Source organism: Periophthalmus magnuspinnatus, chromosome 1, assembly GCF_009829125.3.
Source record: "Periophthalmus magnuspinnatus isolate fPerMag1 chromosome 1, fPerMag1.2.pri, whole genome shotgun sequence".
Taxonomy (NCBI): domain Eukaryota; kingdom Metazoa; phylum Chordata; class Actinopteri; order Gobiiformes; family Gobiidae; genus Periophthalmus; species Periophthalmus magnuspinnatus.
Genome location: NC_047126.1, coordinates 19,069,619 through 19,093,822, shown reverse-complemented (window position 1 = coordinate 19,093,822; position 24,204 = coordinate 19,069,619). Strand labels below are relative to the sequence as shown.

Here is a 24,204-nt window from a genome sequence, read left to right as displayed (position 1 = left end):
GTAATTTATTGGGATACAATATTTGTTTCTTAATAATATATAATAATAATAGTAATAATATATGATTTTGATTTAGACTGTTACATAATTCCAAGATATGTTTTTAAAGGATATGTTTTTAAAGGATATGTTTTTGTCAAGCCAAAAAAAGTGCTGACTCTTTCAATCAATGCATTTAGTGTATAAAGATTTGTAGCATCCATGTTACCTAAAAGTGTTATTTTTTGTTTGTTTGTTTGTTTGTTTAGAAAAAAATCACCTGTTTAGTTTTATTTGCATTCAGTGACAATTTCATTTCATTAGCATCTTGTTGCAGTTTTAAAAGTGCCTGATCAGCAGAGGGAGCACTTGTATTAAAACAGCATCATCTGCATATAAATGTATGAGGTTTTTTCTCAGGTACAGTAAAGTATTGAGAGCACAAAGTTGGGATATTTTTACTACACTGAACATGGTATATATGATATGTGCCCTCTAGCACAGATTACTTCAAGAATGATGAATCAGTTGGTGCTGGAACGCTTGGTGATTTACATTGTAACATTTAACAAAAAATCGAGCTTGCAAATATTAAAATTGGGGTAGATTTATTTTTTCTTTAAACAGTTCAAATGTAGGGAATAAGCCGTCAATGAGTATGATATTCCCATTAATTGGGAATATTGCACTTTTGTCAATAATAATGATTATAATAATACTTTCTCGTCTGCTTTTAATAATACTTGCAGTAATTATTCAATATTTCTTTTGCTTTTGTCATTAGCAGGTGTCTGGACAAGTGGGTCTGATGTAATGATTATGAACAGGAAAACACTGGTCTTAATCTACCTCACAGGTAATACAAATATTAAAGTATAATTTATGTATAGTAATAAGTAGTAAATATATTTTGGACAGTATGAATTAGCTGTAGTTGTCAGGAGAACTATTACTCGCAGGATTGTAGGCATGGTTCTATTGGTCAGCCCCAGAGCATCTGGAGCCACAGAGGTAGCTCATTCCTAGAGTGGCAGACTAAATGTTGGACTGTCATGACTAGACTAAAGGATAATATAGTAACAAAGGTCACAGTAAGTTCAGTTGACACCTTTCTGAAACATCTGTGGAACAAGCTTGGATGAGTGAGGGATTGCACTGACACAGGTCTGACCCCCGGACACAAACTTTATGTCCCAACAGTCTCTGTACATCTTTTACATGTAAATAAGTACATTCATTGAAAGTATTACACCATATTATAGCCTAATATAATGTATAGCTTTTTTCCACTCCTGCCTGTGTCTGTTTTCCAGTGCTGGTGCATTCTGAACTTGTCACTAAAAGAAAAGGGGAGACAGTGGTTTTACATGTGGACAAGCCTGACACACTAAAGACCTACATCTGGTCTTATGCACCAAGTAACCCACTCAAAGTGATCGCTGTGGTCACTGATAACGTGCAGACAGTGGTGAATGGGACTCGCTTTGGCACAAGGATGTGTTTAGACGTTAACACTAGCAACCTGTTAATCCAGAATCTGACCATCGAAGACTCAGGAGCATTTCAGATCCAGATCCTGACACAGAACGGCACATTGGATGCGCAGTTCAATCTGAAGGTCACAGGTACTCTATGCTTTACTCGTGTGGTCATGGATGTAAACACTCATGACATTATAGCAAATAAATGAATATAGTGAATAAATGAATTAATATGGGGGCACTGTGGTGACTGGGTTTGAGTTTCTCAACAAGATCCATTTCAGGGCCACTTAATTTGGAAAACTGCTCCTGACAGATTGCCACAGCAGCATTGTCTATGGGTCAAATGTACAGTATGTGCTGCTTTTCTCTTCCAGAAAACGCTGTCCGAATCCATGCTCTAGAGGGCACTAATGCGATGCTGTCAACCACATTGGAGTACCTTGATCCCTTACATAGGGTCTTCTGGACCAAAGGTGACTTCAGTGGAAAAGTAATTGCAAAATTGGAGAACAACATCATCACGTATGACCCAGAGCTGCAGGATCATCTGCTGCTGGACGATCAGACTGGAGACCTCACCATAACAAACATCCTCAAACACCTGTCTGGAGTCTACTGCGTCCGGCTGATGTACAATAAGGACCCACACATTATGATCCAATATGAAGTTCATGTTTACAGTGAGTATTTAAAGACGGGTTCAAACCAAACTTAATCATGTCAGCGTTATAGTCAAAGTGTCATTAACAGGCTGCAATCAAAACTTTGGTCGAGATAAGTCAAGCATTTTGTAATAGCGTGTGGTATTGAAGAGGAGTTACCACTCACTTGTAACTTGTTAAGGTGTGGCATCGTGTCCCTTTATGTCTCCTCAAGTGTCCTTGTGTTTTCCAAGTTTTTACTTAAATATTCACAATTTCACTAGTTTACAAAACCACATCATGTGAATGGACAATGAGCTGCTAACTTATATAAGCTAGACTTGGTGCGCCAATAACTTTCCAGTTTTATCTCCATGTTCATGAAATTGGGCACCTGTTTTAAGCAATAACCTTGGCATAATATTTGTAACACTAAAATACCATGATACTGTGATATAGTAACAAGTTCTGTTGCAGGTCCAGTGTCAGCCCCTAAGCTCTTGTTTGAGAAGCACATCTCAGACTCGACAAAGTCCTGGAGCTGCAGAGTGAACTGCTCCGTGCAGAACTCAGAGGATTTGGTTCTGAAGTGGCTCAGAGGAGGCGAGGTGTTGAACCAAACCAGTGTTTCAAACCTGTCCTGTAAGGTGGTCCTGCCTCTGAATGTCCTCCAGACCCAAGAGGAGTTCATCTACACCTGTCAGGCTGAAAACCCCATCTCCAAACAGGCAGTCATCTTTAACACAACATACTGGTGTCCACAGAAGGGTAAAAACTTACACAGTGCACATTAACTAAGTATATGTCACACTATATGCCAAAACAAGCATGGCCACTCCAACAGGGGACATGTCAGTGCTTTTCTCTCAACTGGATATGAGAAAAGTTAGACTTTTTGGCTTGTTCCCCTGTTCAACAAATCAGATTCAAATATTTGCCAGCGAGAGCCGCTCCAAATTGATAATGTGTAGAACTTAAGTGCAACTCACATGAATCTAGCGTGAGCCAGGTTAACATGGATTGGCTTCCACACAGTCCAGACTCAGCATCTAAAGTACATGCATTTTGGATGGAATTTTGTACTAATGATGATAAACTAGTTTACACTTCTTTTTCAACATTTTCGTCACAAACTGACACTAGACACTAGACTAAACTATGATATGTATTTACCACAGGTACTATCCCATCAAATTATTGATAACTAAAAAACATGACTTAAAAACATGACAAGCTTTTTTGGCTAAACAGTTTTATATAAAATGTTTATAAGATTATTCTCTTTCCTTTAAGATTCATCATGGGGAAAAATGGCTAAAAATATAGCTATTGGAGTCAGTATCTCAGTTGTTATTCTATGTGGAGTGGCTTTCTATTTTTGCTATAGGAAATTTCGGGGCCCCACAGCATGTTCCAGAGGTAAGTCCACACCGCACATACATACAGTGTCTATTCTTTTCTTTTCTCCTCATATAATATATTTTCAGAGGTTTGTATTAACTTGGAAACCCCAGCTCAGACTGCACAGGTATAAAATGCACATAACTTACAGGTGCACTGTGTAACTTATAGTGGAGCATGGTGGATCCTATTGCGTTGTCTGGAATGTTCCACAGTACGACATTAAATAAACATATCTTATTTGAAAGTAGCAGGTTATATCACCAGGCCAAGGTTAAAGGTTCAATCTGTGGAGAGGTAGCTATGGTCACAGTGAGAATGCATGTTTTCAAGGTTAATTTGAGCAAAAAAAGAACCAAACAAAAAAAACTCACAAAATTAATGCTAGTTAGATCAAATGTATTAATGCCATACTGCGGAACATTCCAGGCAAGGCAATAAAGTGTCCATGGAGACAAGCAAGTGATGGATCCACACCTGAAAAGTTATATATTGCACCCTTTATCTTCCATTGATTATATTGTTTCTAAAACCCCTTAAATCAGTCCACCTCTTAAAAGTGTGAAAAACAGAGTTAGTTCATTTTAAACGGTTTGCAGTGTTGCTGAGTTATTCCTCACTTACCTTCAGAGTATCCTAATTATTCACCGCAATGAACTTTTAAACACGTTTCACAACTCTCAAAGAGCAGAGAACCGAGTTTTGCTGTGATAGTGAAGCTAACAACAACTAGCATGCCAATGTGCACTTCCTGATTATCAGACAATAACATGGTTTCTTATCAGATGGAGACAGCCTGTAGTAGACTTTTTTTTTTTTTTTTACCTCAAGATCTGCTCGTACAATATATCTGTACTAGGGCAAGATCATTTTTTTCTCAAATACATGGGAAAAATGGTTACAGGTCCTTTAAGTGATACTTATGTGAAACATTAATGATCCTGCCATGTGCCTTGTGGTACTTTTTGAAGTTCACATTGACATTTCTTCTATTATTTTTCCAGAACCCAGAGAGGAACACCCTGCTGCCCCTAAATGCTGCCAACTCTCAGTAAATACATAGTAAATAATGATATCATTTTATCCAAAATCGCTCTTTTATATTGTTGTCTTTTGATTTATTGTATTTTTACCATCTACCATGTTATAACATTGTTTCCTTTAGATATTATCCATAGATGTTTCAGTAATTTAGTGGTTAACTGTGATATTCTGTCCAATACTCCATCCACAGCTCTACATCATCCATGCCCCCACACGACAATTCTCCATTAATATACAAAAACATGATACAAAACTGTACACAACAACTTGACAAACCTGATGCAATGTGCCGATTGTGTTGCGATAACGCTTCAAAACAATAAAAGGTGACATGGTGATCTAAATATTCTATGTTTTAGCAGTTAATAACCATAGAAGTAAAAGACCTCATCTTCATAGTAGGCCTACATATGACAGGTTTTCCTATTTATTACATGATTAGGTGAGATAGAACCAGTATTAAATTGTCTCATAGTAAATTTCATTAGTCAAGTAGCAGTTTATAAAGAAAAGATTAAAAAAACAAAAAAGTAGTGTAGTTGTAAGTGGCAGCTAAAACCTGGAACGATCCTTTTGAAGATGTAAGACAGGCCTTTCCTTTGACAATGTTTAAATCCAGACTCATAGCAGTTCTGTTCATATGACTGAAAGGTTTTTACTCTGCACTCTTTTCTTTTCATGTTTATTTTATGATGATTATTTGTGATTATTCATGTTTTGATTTGTTGTATTGTGATTTTAATGTGTTTCTTACTCTGTAAAGCACTTTAAATTACTCTGTGTACGAATTGTGCCGTACAAATAACCTTGCCTTGCCTTAACATTAAGTTCTAAGAAGGAATCTGCACATCTATGTCATCTATACTCAAAATTCAATACAAAATTCACGGATAATTTAAGTGGAAGGAACACATTTTTCTGACAGTTTAAACATTCCTTCAATAAAGTAAAGATTTTGTCATATATTTGTACTTGTCAGAAATAATGATAATGTGAGAAGCTTTGGTCCGTGTTTACAGTACGGTGCAGGTAATAGTTATAGAATTATGTCCACGTATGTCATATCTGCTACCTCTGCTCAAAAATGTCAAACTAGGGAAAAGTAGGTGATATTCTTAGCAAAATCTTTATGTGAATGAGGTAAGTGAACTAGTTAAGTGAAATAAGTAATCTAACCTGTCAGATGCAGATATATGCTGATAATATGCTACGGAAGTGAAAAGGTAATTCTTATATTTTTTACTTTTGCTGTTATATACTCATACACATGCTGTTTTTTAAAAATTGTATTTATCATGATTTCAGATGTCTGTATATGTGTTTGTATTCTGATATTGTGTTTAAATTTGTAGAATAATTTATATTTATTGTAGCAGTGGTGAACCATTTTCTCATATATATACACGCAATGTCTGTGTCATGTATGAATATATTTGTGCTCCAAGTACCTATGTAGATATGAGCGAATAACAAAGGACACAGAAATTCCATAGGAAACTTTAATTTGCATAGAAATGGTATCTGTTGATGTAATAACCATAAAAAGTCATTATGTTACTATGCATTACAGTTTAGTCTCCTCAAATGTTACAGTGAAATCCCCCTCTAGTTTATCTGCACCATTACAAATCTCTCCCTCCTCTCCTCCCCCAAAACCACTTTCATTTCCATTTCCCCCACTACCTTCTGCATCAATGTTTCCTACATCCATTCCTTCACCCAACTTTCCATTTAGTTGTTGTCTTTCTGAACCAGAAGAACACATCTGAACCCATAAACAGTCTCTGAAACAAAGGTTGTTCAAGTGGTCTTCCCATTTTGCATGAATCAACAACGCGACCAATGACAACGCCACAATGATTAAAAGAGTCGGTAAAATCCAAGCTGCCGGTTTAGTTGTTTTCGGCACTTCCTTAGTTTTTGAGTCCCTTTGTGGTGTCTCATTTTCATTTGATTGGATATTTTCTTTAGACTTTGGAATGATGCGAGTAGAAATATTGCCATGTTCATCTTGATTAGGCGCAGGGATTATCACAGTAACGCTTGAGTCATTTGCTGTAGAAGTTGTGGTGTTAATTACATAGTTTGAAGTTAAATTCTGTGTTGGCAAAATAGTTTTAGTTACATCGCCTGACATCACACTACTTGAAGGCACAATAGCAGCTGTTTGATTTGACATCATTGAGTCATTTTGCAACCACGTTATAAAAGTTGTGTCATATGTTGCCAGAATAGTGTTACTAACAGTATGCATAGCCCCAGTTGTGTTTCTTGTAGTTGAAACATCCCCATTGTCACTTTGTATTGGCAAATCTGTCGTCGTGACAACTTCATCATCTGATTTATAAGCTGTAGAAGCCTCCTTTTTTTTCAATTGTGTTATTGTAGTCGTTGTGTTATGGTTAGATGTGGTTCCTTGACTATTTTCTTGGTGTAGTGATGATATTGTAGTTGTGTACATAGATTGCAAATTATTGGAGACGTCTTGAATAGGCACTTTTGCTGTTGTTACGTGTTTTGCATTGCTGGTAGATTCCTGAAGTTTATCCAGGGTTGAATGAACAATGTTAGATGGTGGAGGTGGTGTAATGTCATTGGTGGTCAGTGTAGGAATAGCTCCGAGTAAAATGATTAGGATCGCAGCAAGGGTAGCCATTATGTAGCTATAAAAAGACAAAAATACAATGTTATTCAGTAGTTTCTAAATTGAGATGGTTTCTATATATGGTACAAAAGAGGAGGAAGAGTGAATATATGGCACAGAGGAGGGACAGTGAATTTATGGTCCTGAACTGGAGCAATTGCAGTGTTTAGTCTTTGCCACTAGATATTACCAAACTCCAATCCTAAACTTTATCCCAGACTGTACTATCAATCTATATTGAGTGCAGCTATTCAACACATGTGGTCTGTGTTTCAAAAAGGAAGTAACAAAACCATGTGCTAAGTCCACCATTACGTGCTTCTCCTATTCTTGTTCTAGAGGCATAAACTTTATTCATTTTTGCATTTTTTTCTGTTTTCAACATGCTTCATTTTGGGATCATTTTTAAAAAATCTTAGCAATCTAATTCCTTCCAATCCATTAAAGGTGCACTAGGTAACTTCAGATAGTGGTTTTGCCAGATGTTTGTCTTTATAGAGATGTTATTGCTTAACATGTGAGTAAAGTCACCTCTCCACAGATCTGACCTGTAATTTGGCTTAGTGGAGTTACTTGTTTGTCTACATTGGAGATGGATAATAATGTCATATTATAGAACGGTAATATCATCTCATTGAGTTAAGTTAATATAGTTAATACAGTTGTTGTTGTTTTTTTTTCTTCTTTTCTATCTCTAAATAGCTGAAAATATAAAATGTAATAAGTATGGTATAAGATCTACTTGCCTGTTCGAGCAGCAGAATGTGAAGTGAAACGATGGAGAGCACGAGAAGTGGAGGTCTTATGGGGAAGAAGTGCGTGTAAAACCTAAACGGAAAACAAAACCACAGCAAGAGGCTAGAAGCAGAGGTGGCAGTGCCCTTTACAGAGACACATTTGTATTGAAACTTCAAAATAATTGTAATGATAATAATAATAATAACAACAATAATGATAATAATTTCATAGGGTATGTTACTACCACTACTGCAGTCTGAGTAATTGTCATGATTACTACTGCTAAAACATTTTTCCAATAGGCTATCCACTATCTGTACAAAATATGTTGCCATTTTTATATCATATGCACTTTTTTCATAATAATTGCTACTAATTACTACTACTACTGCAACTACAACTACTATTACTACTACTATTACTTCTACAAGGCAGCTGCTATCACTACTATTAATCCTACAACTAAGGTATACTACATGGCTCCTACTACAATGTCGTGATTACAACTATTGCCACCACCACTACTGTCATTGCTACTACTGTTACTTCCATTAGTACTGTTACTACTACTGCTACTGCTGTAACCTATGCACATAATTTAAACAGAATAACCAAATTCTTACAAAGTTGTTTTTACAAAGCAGCCACAAAAAGGACATGCTATATATAAACGTGTGATGTAATAACACTACTAGTCTTTCAGTGGCGCTTCTGAAACACTTTCACATCTCCAGCTCAGGTATAGTTTCAATAGAAAAATGTGACTGTCGAAACACACAAAATGGATTCAGACGTTCGACGGAAAATACAAGGCTTTTTGTGCTTGGCTCTGGGTACGTTTTTTTTTTAATTTTTATTATGATTATTATTATTATTTTTTACACTGTATTGTATTTTACTGTATTTATTCACTTTATTTTACTGTATTTACTTACTTGTCATATATTCAGATATTATCAAATTTTCAGTGAACAAAATTCACAAACTAGGAACTTGCTTCGACATTATGGCACAACATTAAACAAAGAATAATATAAACTATGAAAAAATAAAACAAAAAATAAAGACATGCAGCATGTAAATTTATTGTAAAATTTTGACATTTTAATATTGTAAACGTGGATGCTAGCTGCTTCCTGGAGCTACAGGGTAAAAAATGGGGCCAATAAGACCACAAAGACACGGTTTTAACCTCATTTTGACTACAAACACTTTAGGGAAAATCCAGAGCAAATGGTTCATGTTCGGGAAATAATTTGTATTTTTTATATAGTTAATGTTTCATAACCAGAAACATTAACTACAGGTATTTACTTGTGAATTAAGCGAATTCACATATAATAATAATTATTTTTTTAAATTCAGTTTCAGTCATATGAGTTAGATTTTGAATGTTGCATAAGTGGGCTTACATTTTGTGCATCTCTGGGTTTGATCATTTCCTGTTTCAGAGACGGGAGGGTTTGGAGGAAAGTGATCAAAGTAGTGTCAAGTGTCAACAACACACCACAAAGAACAAGATTATCTCTTGCGTTATATTAATTTAAATCCACTTTCCTTTTTAATTACAGTACACATATAATTACAAAAAAAACAAAAAAAAAACAAACAAACTGTACAGCCAAAATATGGTCATAGACACTTGGTTGGGAAATTGTATTGCACATTTATAATTTAAGAATTATAAGAATTTCTACTCCTGGATCAATAAATCAAAGCTGGGGTACCTGATTTTCACACAACAGAAGGAGGAAAATGTGTTTAAATCTGTCTTATTTATCCCTAGCTCCCACAAACCCTTTGGCACATTGTTAATATTGATTAACTTTCAAGCATGTTCCTGTTGTGTCCTTACATCCAATGACAAGCTCCAGACTGTAAAAGGGCATTACAATGGATACATATAGTGAAATAATAAATAATCTACAGCTAACCTTAGTTTCCTCTGTTTCAGTTCTGTGCTGTTGTGCGTGGGCAGATGGTGAAGTGGAACCGGTCGATGCTAAAGCTGGAGCCACAGTGACGTTTAAATGGAAAAAAACTTTCAACCCGGATGAGCAGCTTTTATGGACTTTTGAAACATCTGACCGTTCCATAATGATCGCCAAAATCACTTATTCTGAAGTTCGACTCTCGGTTTTGGATCAGTTTCAGAGCAGAATTAATTTGGACAAAGAGACTGGAGACCTGATCCTGTCCAACCTGACTGTGAATGATACGGGACAGTACAAGCAGCAACGCATCGGACCATTCATCTCATACAAGTTATTTAAACTCACAGTCTACAGTAAGAAATCAATATGTTCCTTGTGACTCTCTCTCCTTTGCAACAATAAAAATCATTCGAGGGCAGCTATACAATGTGTCTGTACTTGGGCAACACAAATTTTACTCAAATACATGGAAATGGGCTTTTAATTAGGTAGTTACTAAGCCTGAATCATGCTTAATAAACTATCTGTTCATTATGGATTAAGTCTTTGTGCATGCTTTATTGAGTCTTTATTTTTCAGATCCCCTCTCCACACCCTCAGTCGACATTGTACAGATACATCCTGGAGGGTGCCAGCCGCTCCTGATCGAGTGCTCTACTGAAAACAGCAGAAACCTGAGCCTGTCCTGGTTCAGAGGGACAGTCCAACTCAAAAACATGTCCAGTGTTGAGTTAGCCCGGCTTTCTCTCCCTTTGGAGTTAGGGCTCGGTGAAACCAGCAAATACATCTGTGAAGCACAAAACCCAATGGAGAAACAGAGCATGAATTTTGACCCTAACCAGCTGTGTCTGAAGAAAGGAGGTAAATATCAGCTATTTATTTATTTATTTTTCTTTGTTCTTTATTTGTTAGGAACCATGTTTAAATTAATTAATCTTACAAAAGAAAAGATGATTTGTACCAGACTTAGCTACTGCTACTGTTCCATGTCCTGGGCAGGTGAACACACATTAAAATACACATTTCATTACAATTACATTACAAGACTAACAATTCATCATTAACATTAGCAGTAAAATACAATAAAATGTCACCATGTCTAATATATTTCATGTTTCCTACAGTCCACACAGATATTAAAAATTGTTATGTGCAAGTTTTTTACAATGAATACAGAACATTACAAATTAACTAGACTGATGTTGACATACTTGGTTATCTAACATGTACTTTTTCAAATTTCTAGTAAAATTATTCAAATCTACAGACAATTTCAAACTGTCTGGAAGCTGATTCCACCGCCTGATGGTTTGAAATGAAAAGGCGCCTGAGCAAAGGCGGAGGATCTTTTTGGAACTGTGCAATTTCAGTTCACAAAGACCGAGTGGATTGGGGAGTTTGTTTGGAACAGAGTTTAATAAATGTTTTCAATGGAGGTGGAGCTGCATAATTAATAATTTTGAATTTCTTAGATTTGAATACAGAATTCAATTGTAGAAACTGAGCATTTTATATTTACTTAAGACATTACAGTGGTGATAACTTAACTTTATAATTTTTTTTAATCAAGCCTTTAATGCTCGATCATAGATGGAGCTGAGAGGCTTGAGCGTGCTCTCATTCACCTGAGACCAGTAGGACACACAGTAGGTGGTGTGTGAAATAATCATGGCATTGAAATATGTGAAAGCGACCTCCATCTTCAAGCTGTTCCTCATGTGTCTTAGAGAAGAGATGTTGTATCGGATTGAGTCTGGTCCAAATTAACCCCTAGGTACTTTGTCTCTGTTACAATATTTAATTTTACTCCGTTTATGAAGATGTTGGACATGTCTTGAATTTTGTTAATTTTGGTCAAATACTCACTGACCAAATTAATGTTTTATTAATGTTTAGTGTCAGACATGAAAGTTGGAGCCAATTACCAATTTTATTCATAGCTGAAGATAATATAATGGCCACTTGCTGCGCATTTCTTCCATGTGTAGATAACAGCATCATCTGCGTACATGGTGATGTCAACATCTTTGCACACGTCTGGGAGGTCATGATATAAATGCTGAACAACAGGGACCCCAGTATTGACCCTTGTGGGAATTGTTTGCTCCTACACACTGTACCCGATCAGAGAGATATGACTTTACCCAATGTAATGCATCAATGGAAAGATGGTACTGACAGAGCTTGGACAGGAGGACAGAGTGGTCTTCTGTGTCAAAGGCCTTTCATAGATCTAGAAACGCAGCACCCACTGTGCCCCCTCTGTCCAGGCTAGCTCTAATGCTCTCTGTCAGGTAGCAGCAGGCAGCTTCAGCAGAATGATTGCTGTGAAAGCCAAATTGCTTTGGATTCAAGAAATTATTGTTGTTCAAATGGTCTGTTAACTGATCTTTAATTGTTCTCTCTGGGATTTTTGATACTACAGGTAATATACTAATAGGTCTGTAGTTGTTTATTTCACTTTTTCCACCAGATTTGTGAATTGTTGTTACGACTGCAGTTTTGAAAACACTGGGGAGAACATTTTGATTGATTTATTAACAATCTGGGTTATAGTTGTCATGTCTCCTTGTGTTTTTTGATGAGATTGCTGTCATGAACCCAGTGGTCTTTGGCCAAACTTGATAAGGATCAGTTTTAGCCTGGTCAATATAGTTGAAAGTTAAGGTAGTACTGAAAGAAGGGGCAGGTGGCATGAAAAGATGAATAGATCTAGAAGTTTGTTGTGTGATTTTGTTCACAGAATTTATAAAGTAATTACTGAAATCTTCAGTAACTGTTGGACCATCCTTAAAGTTAGTAAGAAATACACAGAAATTAATATCAGTATCATGCAGCTGGGTAGCCCAGGATCCAGCACACACACTTTCTCACTACTTTATGAAGATATGAGTCATGACTTACAGGTAGATAGTCAATCAGAGACACACATAGTCTGTCTGTATGAAAACAAATATGGCTGCTTACCAGGAAAAAAGAAAGTATAAATATCACAGGGACTGAAAAACATTGTGGGTTTCTGCAGAAGTTAGTGAAATTTAAAATCAAAATCTTACATACAGTTCCATTAATAGTGTGTTTGTTTGCAGAGACCGGCAGCTGCCATAATGAGCTCATGGTGAGATTGATCCTGTCTGCAATTATCGGTCTGGTTATGATTGCTCTTGTGGTCGACCACCTCAGGATCAGGAACTGACCTGGAGAAAAAAAAAAAAAATAAATATATATATATATATATATATATATATATATATATATATATATATATATATATATATATATATATATATATATATATATATATATATATATATATATATATATATATATATATATATATATATATATATATATATATATATATATATATATATATATATATATATATATATAGTGTTTCCAGTGTTTATTGCCTCTACTGTTTATCTGCGTTGTTTTCAGCATTGTTGTTGTTGTTTTCAGCATTACGTTTCAAATATCCTCTTAAGTCTTATCTGCAGTTGAAGACACATAAATGATAACACAGCTGCACTGTTCACGGAAACGATACACAAATGCCTTATGTTGATGTTTCGTTGAACTCTGTGACTTCAAGTGTTTTGAGCGTTCTGGACACCATTGCCCTGATGATGGTGTAAATGGTTAAAGATAAGCAGAAAGTGACACGGAGGAAGAGAAAGGGGAGCGCAGAGTGGGAATAGTGCAAGTCAAAGCTCCAGGTTCATTATGAGATTTACAGAGAAAACATATACATGTACAACAACAGCTTATGTAGAGCAAGGGAGATCTTTTTCAAACAATATTGAAAGTCACAATAACAAATCTCATATCTTTTTTGCAACAGTAAACAAATTAACAAACCCTTTAGCTCTGCTGCTGTTAGAACTAATTTCCACATCTAAGTGCAATGAGTTTGCAGTATTCTTTAATGACAAGGTTCAGGGCATTAAAAATGCCATCAATTCCACATCACAAATAACCCCCAGCACCCACCTAGACACTTAGAGCTGACTCACTTTGCACCTGTAACTGACAAAACTGTCCAAGAGATTGTCACCAGTTTAGTCTCCGTTCAACAGTTTGCTATCACCCTCACTTTGCATAGTTAACATGCAAGAGCAGTCTTGACCTAAATCAAATCTGCCGTTTTTTGGAAAAGCCAAAAGTTAAATCTGTCAGCTGGACAAAAAGTTACTGGAGTGAAGACGTTTCATTGCTCATCCAAGCCGCTTTTTCAGTTCTGGTCAGATTGCTGGTGGACACTGTATCTATCTAAAGGGAGGAGCTAACTACACTGAAACTGGAAACAACTCTTGTTTACAGTTTCTGTATGTATGCTAGACCTATTGAGCTACACTAAGTGTGCACTGTGCCAGAGTCATAATTACCATATTCATACAACTCAGAGTTGTTAAAACATCTTCACTCTTGCAACCTTTTGTCCAGTTGACAGATGTAACTTTTGGCTTTTACTATGGATCAGACCTGGACAACTGAGGGATTACATAGACATTTGTCATGTTTAGGCAAAATCCCTGAAAATCTTGTTCAACAACAGCATATTAACTTTCTCCAGATGAAGAACTCCAGTCTGATTTTAAATCCCATCACAGCACGATGCCATTTGTCATTGTGACAAATCCGCCTGAACACTGTTACAGGCAAAGTCTCAATCTTGATCCTGTTAGATCTGAGTGCTGCCTTTGACAGTGTGGATCATGGGATCCTCTTACAGAGACTAGAGGACTGGGTGGGCATCTTTGGTACGGCACTAAACTGGTTCATGCCCTATCTAGAAAACAGGGATTGTCAGAACCTTGCAGAGACTTATCCATGCATTTGTCTCCAATAGGTTAGACTACTGGAACAGCCTGCTCACTGGCCTCTCCAAACCAACGTTAAGCAGTTGATTTGCTGCAGTACTTCCAGAACGCTGCTGCTCGGGTTCTGACTAGAACCAGAAAGTAGAAGCTCATAAGTCCTGTGCTTAGGTCTCTGCACTGGCCTCCTATGGCTCTGAGAATAGACTTTAGCTCTGCTTGTGTACAAATCTCTCCGTAGCTTAACACATTACATACTTAATACATCTCCTAGAGTCAGGACTAAACATGGGGAATCAGCATTTCAGTTTTATTCAGCAAAAACCTAGAACAATTCTAAAGATGTGAGACTTCTACTTCGGCAATGATTAAATCCAGAGTTAAAATGGTTCTGTTTGGCTGTGCATATGACTGAAAGATTTTTATTCTGCATTTTCTCTTTTAATGTTTTTATGGTGATTATTTATGATGTTTTGACTTGATTTTAATGTATTTCTTATTCTGTAAAGCACTTAAAATTACTTTGTGTACAAACTGTGCTATAGAAATAAACTTGCCTTGCCTCATCAGACCTAGTTAAATCGTGTTTATTATGGTTTAGTCCTAGTTCAGTCCTGTTTTAGTCCTGTTTTAGTCCTAGTTTAGTTCTGCTTTGGTCTTGGTTCAGTTACATTTAAGTCCTGATTTAATACATCTCTAGATGTGATTAGTAAAGATTACACCACAAGTCTTTACTAGCTCAGGGCTGATTCAAAAGAAGACAGTCACACTTGTAAAACAAACTACCTCCAAACTGGAACTAAACTGGAGCTAAACTGGACTTGGTTTTAGTTTATTCCAGGTCTAGGCCAGATTTAGTTCTGAATTTAATCCCAGTTTAGAACCAATTTAGATGTGTCATTATGAGTGTGAACGAACCTATACACCAGAGTGTGTAGACCTACTTCAGTCCTGATTTAGACCTGGATTAGTACAAGTTCAGACCTGGTGTGACCCTGGTTAGTTTTGTGTGAACTGGTGTAGGCTGAATTCAAACTGTTTTTTTTCTTATGCTGCAGGTTTACATCTGGGGTAATCTCCTTACAGTAAATCCAAGACAAGTTTCTGATTGCTCAATAGTAAAAAAGAGATCACTGATCAGTTTTGTAATTCCAGTAAAATTCTAGTTTTGGTCATAAAAGACATCTATTTTACCATTCACGGGAAAGCAATATAATAATATGCCTCTAGAAAAAGAAGGAAACAAGAGTCTAAAGTCCACATGATAACAGGGAAACGACTGCATCGTGTGAAGTATATAAGGAGCAGAAGAACTCCACAGCATCAGTGCACTACTACTACTACGACTACTACTACAACAACAACTACTACAGTTCATCTTGAAGAACACCCCTAAGTGAGTCAATTCTCATGCCTTTTGTAATTCTGCAAACATTAGTGCTGTTTTTAGAGTTACTTTCCTTTAACTTGTTTGCAAATCATTTATTGTTTGAGTTGGGAAATACATTGCAACATTTTTGAAAGTGTAAAATCAATTATTTGTACTGTGTTCTTGGTTTGGACAGTAGTATGAGAAGTTTTGTAGAAGCAGTGATATCAGTTGCAGTGGTCAACCTATAATCAGAAAGTTGAAGGTTTAAATCCCATTTCAAACAGTTTAAGTGTGACACTGAGCTGTAGTTTTAGTGAATTTATTTTTACATTATGCTTTTTCCCACAGATTTGAAGATGAAAACTGTTGTGATTTTTCTCCTTTTTGCTGTCGCATTGACAGCCACAGGTAACACTTTTAAACACATTAAAGTTGCACTGTGTAACTTCTCTGTTGGAGGGTTTTCCATCTGCTTAACTCATGGAGATGCTATTGCTTTGCCAGGAATGTTCCGGAGTATGGCATCAAACTAAATCTATTTTACTGTGAGTGGGTTTGCTTTCCATAGATCTGACCTGTAATTTGGCTTACTGGCATCACCTGCTTGTCCCCATGGAAAAAGATCAATTTAATGCTTTATTGGGAAACAATTCTGGCAAAGCAATGGCAGACGCTTCACCGAGATACAACATTTTAACACATTAAACCAACACTGAACATTTTAAACATTTTTAAACAATAATTTTCTCATTTTAGCCGCCCCAGCAGAAGAGGCTCCTGTGCAAAAAGTGGAACTGAAAGAGGAGCCTAAACCAGGTAACACATTCACTCACCAAAAGTACCAAAGAGATATTTACCCCCTAACCAGAGAGTTGCTGGTTCAGATCCTTAGAGTTAAAAAACAAAACAAAAACTATTGATAAAGATTTTTGCATTCAAGAGAAGAAAACAAATTAAAACAAGTTTCTTTTTTCATTTTAGCAGCTTCAGTTGAAGTTCTAGTAGAGGAGGTGGAGGTGAAGGAGGAGGCTACACCAGGTAACACAATCACTGACATGAGTGTTGTTGGTTCAGTTTCCACTAATGACATTGCACACTGTTTTTATGTAGTAAAGCAAGACACACTGTTTTTATGTAGTAAAGCAAGACACACTGTCGATTTTGAAAGCAGAGTAACTGTGACTGTTAATGGACTTTTAATGAGACTGAGGAGTTAGTTCCCCTTTAACAACACAATTTGTTACTTTATATTATTTCTATGTATTAGACAAAACAGTTGTTAATCAGTTTTTCATGTTTAAATTAAATCTTATTACATTTATTTGATTTTATATATATTTCATATTTTGGTTTATTATATATATTTCATTATATATTTCATTTTCACAGAAGCTGATCAAGCCCTTCCTCCACTGGCCCCTGAAGGTAAACACACACTGCTCTTTACAGTTATGGGCCTGTGCTGTTGTTTTGTCACTTTATTCACATGTGTTATTTGCCATGTTCATTTTCACAGTCCACTCACAATATTGCCTTCCTGATTGGGAGTTTTTTCGTGGAAACTGTTACTACATGAACAGAAACTTCAACTCTTGGAGCGACGCCGTGGTATGCAATTTTCTTTAATTCTGTTCATTATTTTGTATATTTTCATTTACTGTATCGTAATAGTAGCTGTAATAACTGGAGTAGCAGGAGTTATAGAAACCACAGTAGCACTTGCATTAAAGTACGTGTAGTTACGTGGCAATAAGAAACACAAGATGTCTGTGTAATCCTTCACTGGCTTCTGTGCAGAGTTACTGTGCAAACTTCGGGGGGACTTTGGCAGCTGTGCACAACCCTCTGGAGTATAACCACCTCCAGTACATGGTGGGCAGAGCAGGCTTCGCCAACGCCTGGATTGGAGGGTACCACTTTGAGGTCAGTCACATTTTCTCTGATGAAGACTTGAGTACCAGGACGTAATGAAAAGTATCAGTATACTGCGGGGCTGGGATGCTGGAGGCATGAGCACATTGGACACTTTAATAATTTTTTTTTTTTTTTTAATTATTATTTTTTTTTATACTTTTACTTTTAATCTGAACTTTTAATCTGAACATTTTTTTAACTACTGTAAACAAACATTTGCATTTACTGTGCTGCTAATATGAAATTGACTGTAATACAAGTGTAATATTGTGTCCAGAGCTCTTGGCGGTGGCAGGACGGCTCTTACTTCGACTATTACAACTTCATAAGCGGAGGCTCCGGTACAACCCACAAGTGTCTGACGATGAACTCTCAGAGTGAGTCTAGTATTTTAAGGATCCTCTTTAGCACTTGGACTTAGGCAGGATGAATCTCTACTGAAATGCATTAAAATACACAATAAACAATTAAGTATGTTAATTATGACAATATTCTTTTTTATTATTTCATTGTTCCTTTACTAATGATGACGTATAATTGTTTTTCAGCTGGTCAAGGCTGGTTCAGTTCAAACTGCCTCTTCGCTGTTCCCTCAATCTGTCAGATAAAAGTGCAGTGTTAAAATCATAGACTGAATATTTACATGTTTATGGAGTCTGTGGTTAAAATCCACTTGTTTTGATGATGTCATGATGATACTGGATGTTACTGTTTTCAAATAAAATTATTATAACTTGTAAACCTGTACTCGTTTGACATTTTTATCCTCCTGTGCTTTATGAAACAACCTAGTTCGTCAAATAAAGTAATACATACATTAAGTTGACCTTGAGTTTGGTTTCATGGTGTTTATATTTTTCCTCTCTGCATTTCAAATGAGTCATGGTTTACTCCCAGTTTAAACTTCAGCTCTGCTCTTTCTTTCTTTAAATTTCTGCTCTGTGAAGAGCAGAACTTTATTTTATATTCACGTAGTCAAACTCTAGTCACAAAAGCATTCAGACAAAGTTCATACACTGTTTTGACCACAAATAAGGTCTAAAACAGGACTAAACAACCATACAGGACGTAGAATGCACATTTCTTCAACTCAAATATGTGATTTCATGGTATTTTTCCCATCCATTCTGGATTTGTGAGACAAAATAAATAAATATATAAATAAAAATAATTATATATATATATATATATATATATACAATTTTTCATGATATTTGTCAATAGTGAATAATAAAAATACAATTTAAAAGTGCACGAAGTCACATTTGTGATGGAGGGTATGTCACCTGCCTGTTGAAGACACCATTGCTTTGTCTGAAATGTTCCACACTACAGTATTAAACTTATCTATACATGGAGACAAGCAGGTGACACCATCAAATCAAGTTACAGGTTAGATCTGTGGAAAGGTGTCTCTGAACACAGTAAGAATATATGTTTTTCAAAGTATTTCAGCAGTTAAAAAACATCTGTAATTAAATAAATGCAAGATAGATGTTTAATGCCACACTATGGAACATGGATGAATAATTTGACTGATGTTGACAGTTGAATAGGCTGTGTTTCTTTCAGTTTAGGGGTAATTATTCATATATACAGATAATTTCATCTATTTTAAATAAAAATGTATTTATTTTTCTAAAAAAATAAATAATTTGTTGGTTCTGTATTACACCAGAAAGTGTAAAATACAAACTAAAATGTTCCTAGGACACTATAAACACGGCCTTGTAATCATGTTGGACTTTTTACCCCTTACTGTAAGTTGACTGAATTTTCTGACTACTTCCTGATATGTGAATGAGAAAAACAAAGTATTTTATGTCCCAACTAGGAATATTGTACTCACGTGGTTAACAACAGACCTGTACTTTTGTTTTAATTAATCAATGTTTATTTGTACAGTCCTTTGTTGGATGACCAAAACTACAAAATCTACAAAGATACAAACCCAGTAATCTTAATAAAAATAACTCTACTTAGTCCTGAAATCAACATATTAACATTGTTTAAATATTTTGCCACCAAAAGAAAAATATGGGAGTTTACTGCAGAAATGCTCAAACTATGACAGGTCCTGGTTAAACATAAATGAGCTAAATAAGATTTTTAGATTCAAAATTGCGTTACAACAAGTCTCTGTGAATAATAAAAAAAAAAAAACAATAATAATAATCCACATGTCTTTCTGCCTCGCCTCTCTCTTGGCTCTGGTCCAGTGTTTATTGCCTTTACTGTTTATCTTTGTTCTATTCTCCTTCACGTTCCAAACATCCTCTTTAAACTCTTATCTAAATCATTTCTCATTCACTGCTCTTTATCTCATTTTACAACTTACATCTGAAGGTCACTGCTTTAAGTGGTCCTTGTCTAGACTTGATTTAGTCCTGGTTAAACCCTGGTTTAGTCCTAGTTTAGTCCTGGTAAAATTCTGCTTTAGTCCTAGTTTAGTCCTGGTTTAGTCCTGGTTCAAGTTTAGTTCTGGGTTAATCCTCCAGTTTCTGACCTGAAATATTTCTCCTGATTGCTTTGCTTTGGTTTAGTTTTAATCGTATCACACAAATGGATGTGAAGAGTCCTCAGTTAATAGATAATTGTGTTATTGTAATCATAAGAAGTAAAGAAACTCATAATTATTGATACAATTTTGGAGGCAAAAATAAGTCATTTAATTTAGTCTGTCTGTTCTGTCACATTAACTTTACTTTGTGATTTAGAAAACTTCATTTTGTCAAACTGGGAACATACTGAAGAATGAGGATCTATTAAACAGTGTGGATGAAAGCACTTTAAGGATTTCACAGTTTGGTTTTCACAATAATCATAACAATAAAAACTAATATTGTTGCATTCCCAGTTATACATTTAGACCAGGTTTAAACTAAACTAAACTGTTTACATCATGATGTTTTATACAATGTAGAAAAAGCACTAACATGGGAGAAGATTAACATCAGTTAGACATAAAATCCAAGAAATAAACTCTCACAAATAAGATAAAATCATATCCTGTTTTGTCATTTCAATGAAGGATTCCTGATTGGGTCATAAAATAAATGTATTTTACCATTCACCAGGAAGCAATAGTGAATGTGTTTAAAAATACAACTTATGCAGAACAAGAGTATAAAGTCCAAATGATAACAGGGAAATGACTGCATCTTGTGAAGTATATAAGGAGCAGAAGAACTCCACAACATCAGTGCACTACTACTACTACTACTACTACTACTACTACTACTACTACTACTACTACTACTACTACTACTACAGTTCATCTTGAGGAGCATAATCTCATGTAAGTCAACTCTGTTTTCTTTCTTTTTATAGAAAATAGTTCTTAGTTACAAAATTATAGATATGTATCTTTAATTTTACATCAGTAAATAGTTTGAAATTGAAGTATTCTAGGTGTAACAGTAGCAGTATGGTTGAAATAGTTCATTTATTGCAGAAACAGGTAATGGAGCAGTCACTTTAAAACCAAAACATTAAGAAACCCCACTCTAATCTGTTCAAACTAGAGACGTAGTTTATCACCATTGACTGTGGCAGAGTAGTGACTGAATATATCAACATGAGTCAGATTACTTAGTATTTGTAGTAGTTATAGTAGAATTTTGTTTTATTTTGATGTCAGACTTGTAATAAAATATGTTGATATTTTTTCTGCAGATTTGAAGATGAAAACTGTTGTGATTTTTCTTCTTTTTGCGGCTGTTTCATTTAAAGCCACAGGTATCACATTGAAACACATTTATTCTTAAAATGTCAAATCAGTGTTTCCAAATTATCCAAAGTGAAAAGAAATAGTCAGTTATTTAACCTACACTGTAACTTTTTATACATGTGTCTTGTCATTTTAGCGGCCCCAGCAGAGGAGCCAGTTAAGACGGTGGAAGTGAAAGATGAGCCTAAACCAGGTGATACAATCAGTCACAGGCAGTAGAGAATTTTGCCCACTGACCAGAGGGTTGTCAGTTTAATCCCTGTTTCAGACTGTTTTGTAATGACTTCACCAACCTAATGTGCACAACGATAACAAAAAATGTGTGTTTAGTTTAGTTCATCTTGGTTTAACACAATAACCTGTATTATATTCAGTGTGGATGATGTTCTTATTTTAACTCCTCCAGCAGAAGTGGCCCAGGTGCAGATGGTGGAAGTGAAAGAGGAGCCTAAACCAGGTAAGACAATCAGTCACAGGCAGCAGAGATGTGCTCCCACTAACTGGAGGGTTGTCAGTTCGATTCTCAAAAAAATAACTATGAAATTTGTAGGTAAAATGTGTTTTTACTTTAGCATCAGCCAGTCTTTTGAACTGATCTTTGAAATTAACGAAAAGATTTGGATCCCATAAATGAGCTGAAAGTCCCATCCCGATTGTGGATCTATCCCAGTCTCTAACAAATACTAATAATGTTCAACCGTTGGACTTGTGGATTTCTATTTAAAACAAAATATCTCTCATAAAGTTACGTAGGCACTTGTCCTTCATCTGAGATTATAATGTCATCACATTCTACAACGTGAACACAACCTATTGATGAAACACATTTAATCACAATTTATTTGATCATGTCTTGAAAAATCTTTTTTACAGAAGCTGTAGAGGACCTGCCTCCACTGGCCCCTGAAGGTACACACACACTATTAACTGTAATACGCTGACTAATGTGTTGTTTTGTTAACACTAACCCACTAAATATTTATTTTTCTTTTCCACAGTCATGTCTCAGTATTGTCTTCCTGGTTGGGGATTTTTCCGTGGAAGCTGCTATTTGTTCAACAGGAACTCAAACACTTGGAGATCCGCTGCGGTACAGAAAAATACGTCAGCACAACAGCAGTGATATAAAGATATTAAGATATTAAGACCTTCTCCCTCCTGTTTCTGCAGAATTACTGTGCAAACTTCGGGGCGACTCTGGCATCAGTGCACAACCCTCTGGAGTATAACCACTTCCAGTACATGGTGGGCAGTGCGGGCTCCTCCAGCGCCTGGATCGGAGGGTACCACTTTGAGGTGAGTTCAGAATCAGAAAAGGTTTTGTGGAGATTGTCCTTGAACTAAATGATCTTGCTGTTCTTGTACTGTATGTTGCAACACTGGAATATCCCCATTGTGGGACAAATAAAGGTTCTATTATCTTACTATCTCTACTAAGCTACATTGATAAAACTAAAAAAATATTTAGTTGGAGGTTAAAATGACATTCTTTCTTTCTCCAGAGCTCTTGGCGGTGGCAGGACGGCTCTTACTTTGACTATTACAACTTCATGGCCGGAGGCTCCGGTACAACCTACAAGTGTCTGAGGATGAACACTCAGGGTGAGTTTAGACAACCTTAGATAAAGGCTTAGACCAGGGATTCTCAAACTGTAACACAGACTGTAACACCCTCTAATTTAAAAATGAATCTATCAAAGGCCCTGTACTTGATTTTGACTGTGACAAACAGAACTAGTTCATTTTAAATGGTTTGCAGATGTCCAAAGTTATTCCTCATTTACCTTATACATTCCAAACATCCTAATTATTCACTATAATAAGTGCATTTCCCTTTCCACAATTTTCAGCGACCAGAGTGGAGTTTGACATTTCAGTAAATTTAACAACAGCTATTCCAAATTTTGCTCAAATATATGGAAAAACTTATCCATAATTTAGTCATTTTAGATGTGATTTAGCCCTAGTTCATGCCTGATATTGTCTGTTTTTAGATCAGGTGGTATTCAGAAAGCCAAATATTATGTTTAGTAGTACTTAGAATTTAGACCCTGACAGTCTGGTTTAATGTTTGAACAAATGAATTGAAACACGTTGTATTTGTCTTTTCCTTTGTTAATGAAGATGTATAACTGTTTTTCAGCTGGCCAAGGCTGGTACAGTTCAAACTGCAACACCGCCTTACCCTCCATCTGTCAGATAAAAGTCCAGTGCTAACTCCTCCTTATGTTTCTGCATTATTATAAAAATGTTATTCTAAAATATAACCTTTGAATATTTTATATGAACATTGACAATTGCTGTTTTTGGATGTTACTGTTTTCAAAATAAAAGATTTTTACCTATTTGTATAATGTTATGATTTATGCAGTGGGAAACATCTAGATTATGTTTTTTATATGTGTTGACACTTACAGACACACCACATGGATTAAAGTGTACTAAATATAGACTAGACCAGGACTAAACTAATCTAGAACAAACCAGACTCACTCTACAAAAA

The 24,204-nt window shown here is 35.8% G+C and overlaps 3 protein-coding genes across 4 annotated transcripts; all 3 read left to right on the top strand.

Annotated features, from left to right (window-relative positions):
* Positions 1 to 8,681: 8,681 nt before the first annotated feature.
* On the top strand, positions 8,682 to 13,061 carry LOC117369554 (uncharacterized). The gene is made up of 4 exons (XM_033964808.2): positions 8,682 to 8,764; positions 9,886 to 10,218; positions 10,445 to 10,726; positions 12,955 to 13,061. Exons 1-4 carry the CDS (start codon positions 8,713 to 8,715, stop codon positions 13,059 to 13,061), a joined length of 774 nt encoding a protein of 257 aa, XP_033820699.1. The 5' UTR covers positions 8,682 to 8,712.
* A 2,927-nt stretch (positions 13,062 to 15,988) lies between these two features.
* On the top strand, positions 15,989 to 18,712 carry LOC117375864 (ladderlectin-like). Its single transcript, XM_033972221.1, has 9 exons — positions 15,989 to 16,081; positions 16,406 to 16,465; positions 16,814 to 16,873; positions 17,039 to 17,095; positions 17,447 to 17,482; positions 17,574 to 17,665; positions 17,855 to 17,980; positions 18,249 to 18,348; positions 18,520 to 18,712. The coding sequence occupies exons 2-9, from the start codon at positions 16,414 to 16,416 to the stop codon at positions 18,591 to 18,593; spliced, it is 597 nt and encodes a 198-aa protein (XP_033828112.1). The 5' UTR covers positions 15,989 to 16,081; positions 16,406 to 16,413; the 3' UTR covers positions 18,594 to 18,712.
* A 2,447-nt stretch (positions 18,713 to 21,159) lies between these two features.
* LOC129456148 (ladderlectin-like) lies at positions 21,160 to 23,975 on the top strand. Of its 2 annotated transcripts, none has more exons than XM_055222011.1 (9): positions 21,160 to 21,269; positions 21,647 to 21,709; positions 21,838 to 21,894; positions 22,111 to 22,158; positions 22,575 to 22,610; positions 22,700 to 22,791; positions 22,872 to 22,997; positions 23,204 to 23,303; positions 23,845 to 23,975. In XM_055222011.1, exons 2-9 carry the CDS (start codon positions 21,655 to 21,657, stop codon positions 23,916 to 23,918), a joined length of 588 nt encoding a protein of 195 aa, XP_055077986.1. In that variant the 5' UTR covers positions 21,160 to 21,269; positions 21,647 to 21,654; the 3' UTR covers positions 23,919 to 23,975. The 2 variants fall into 2 exon arrangements, with proteins under 2 accessions (XP_055077986.1, XP_055077985.1); XM_055222010.1 differs by having other exon boundaries at positions 22,108 to 22,158; positions 23,845 to 23,974.
* Positions 23,976 to 24,204: the final 229 nt, after the last annotated feature.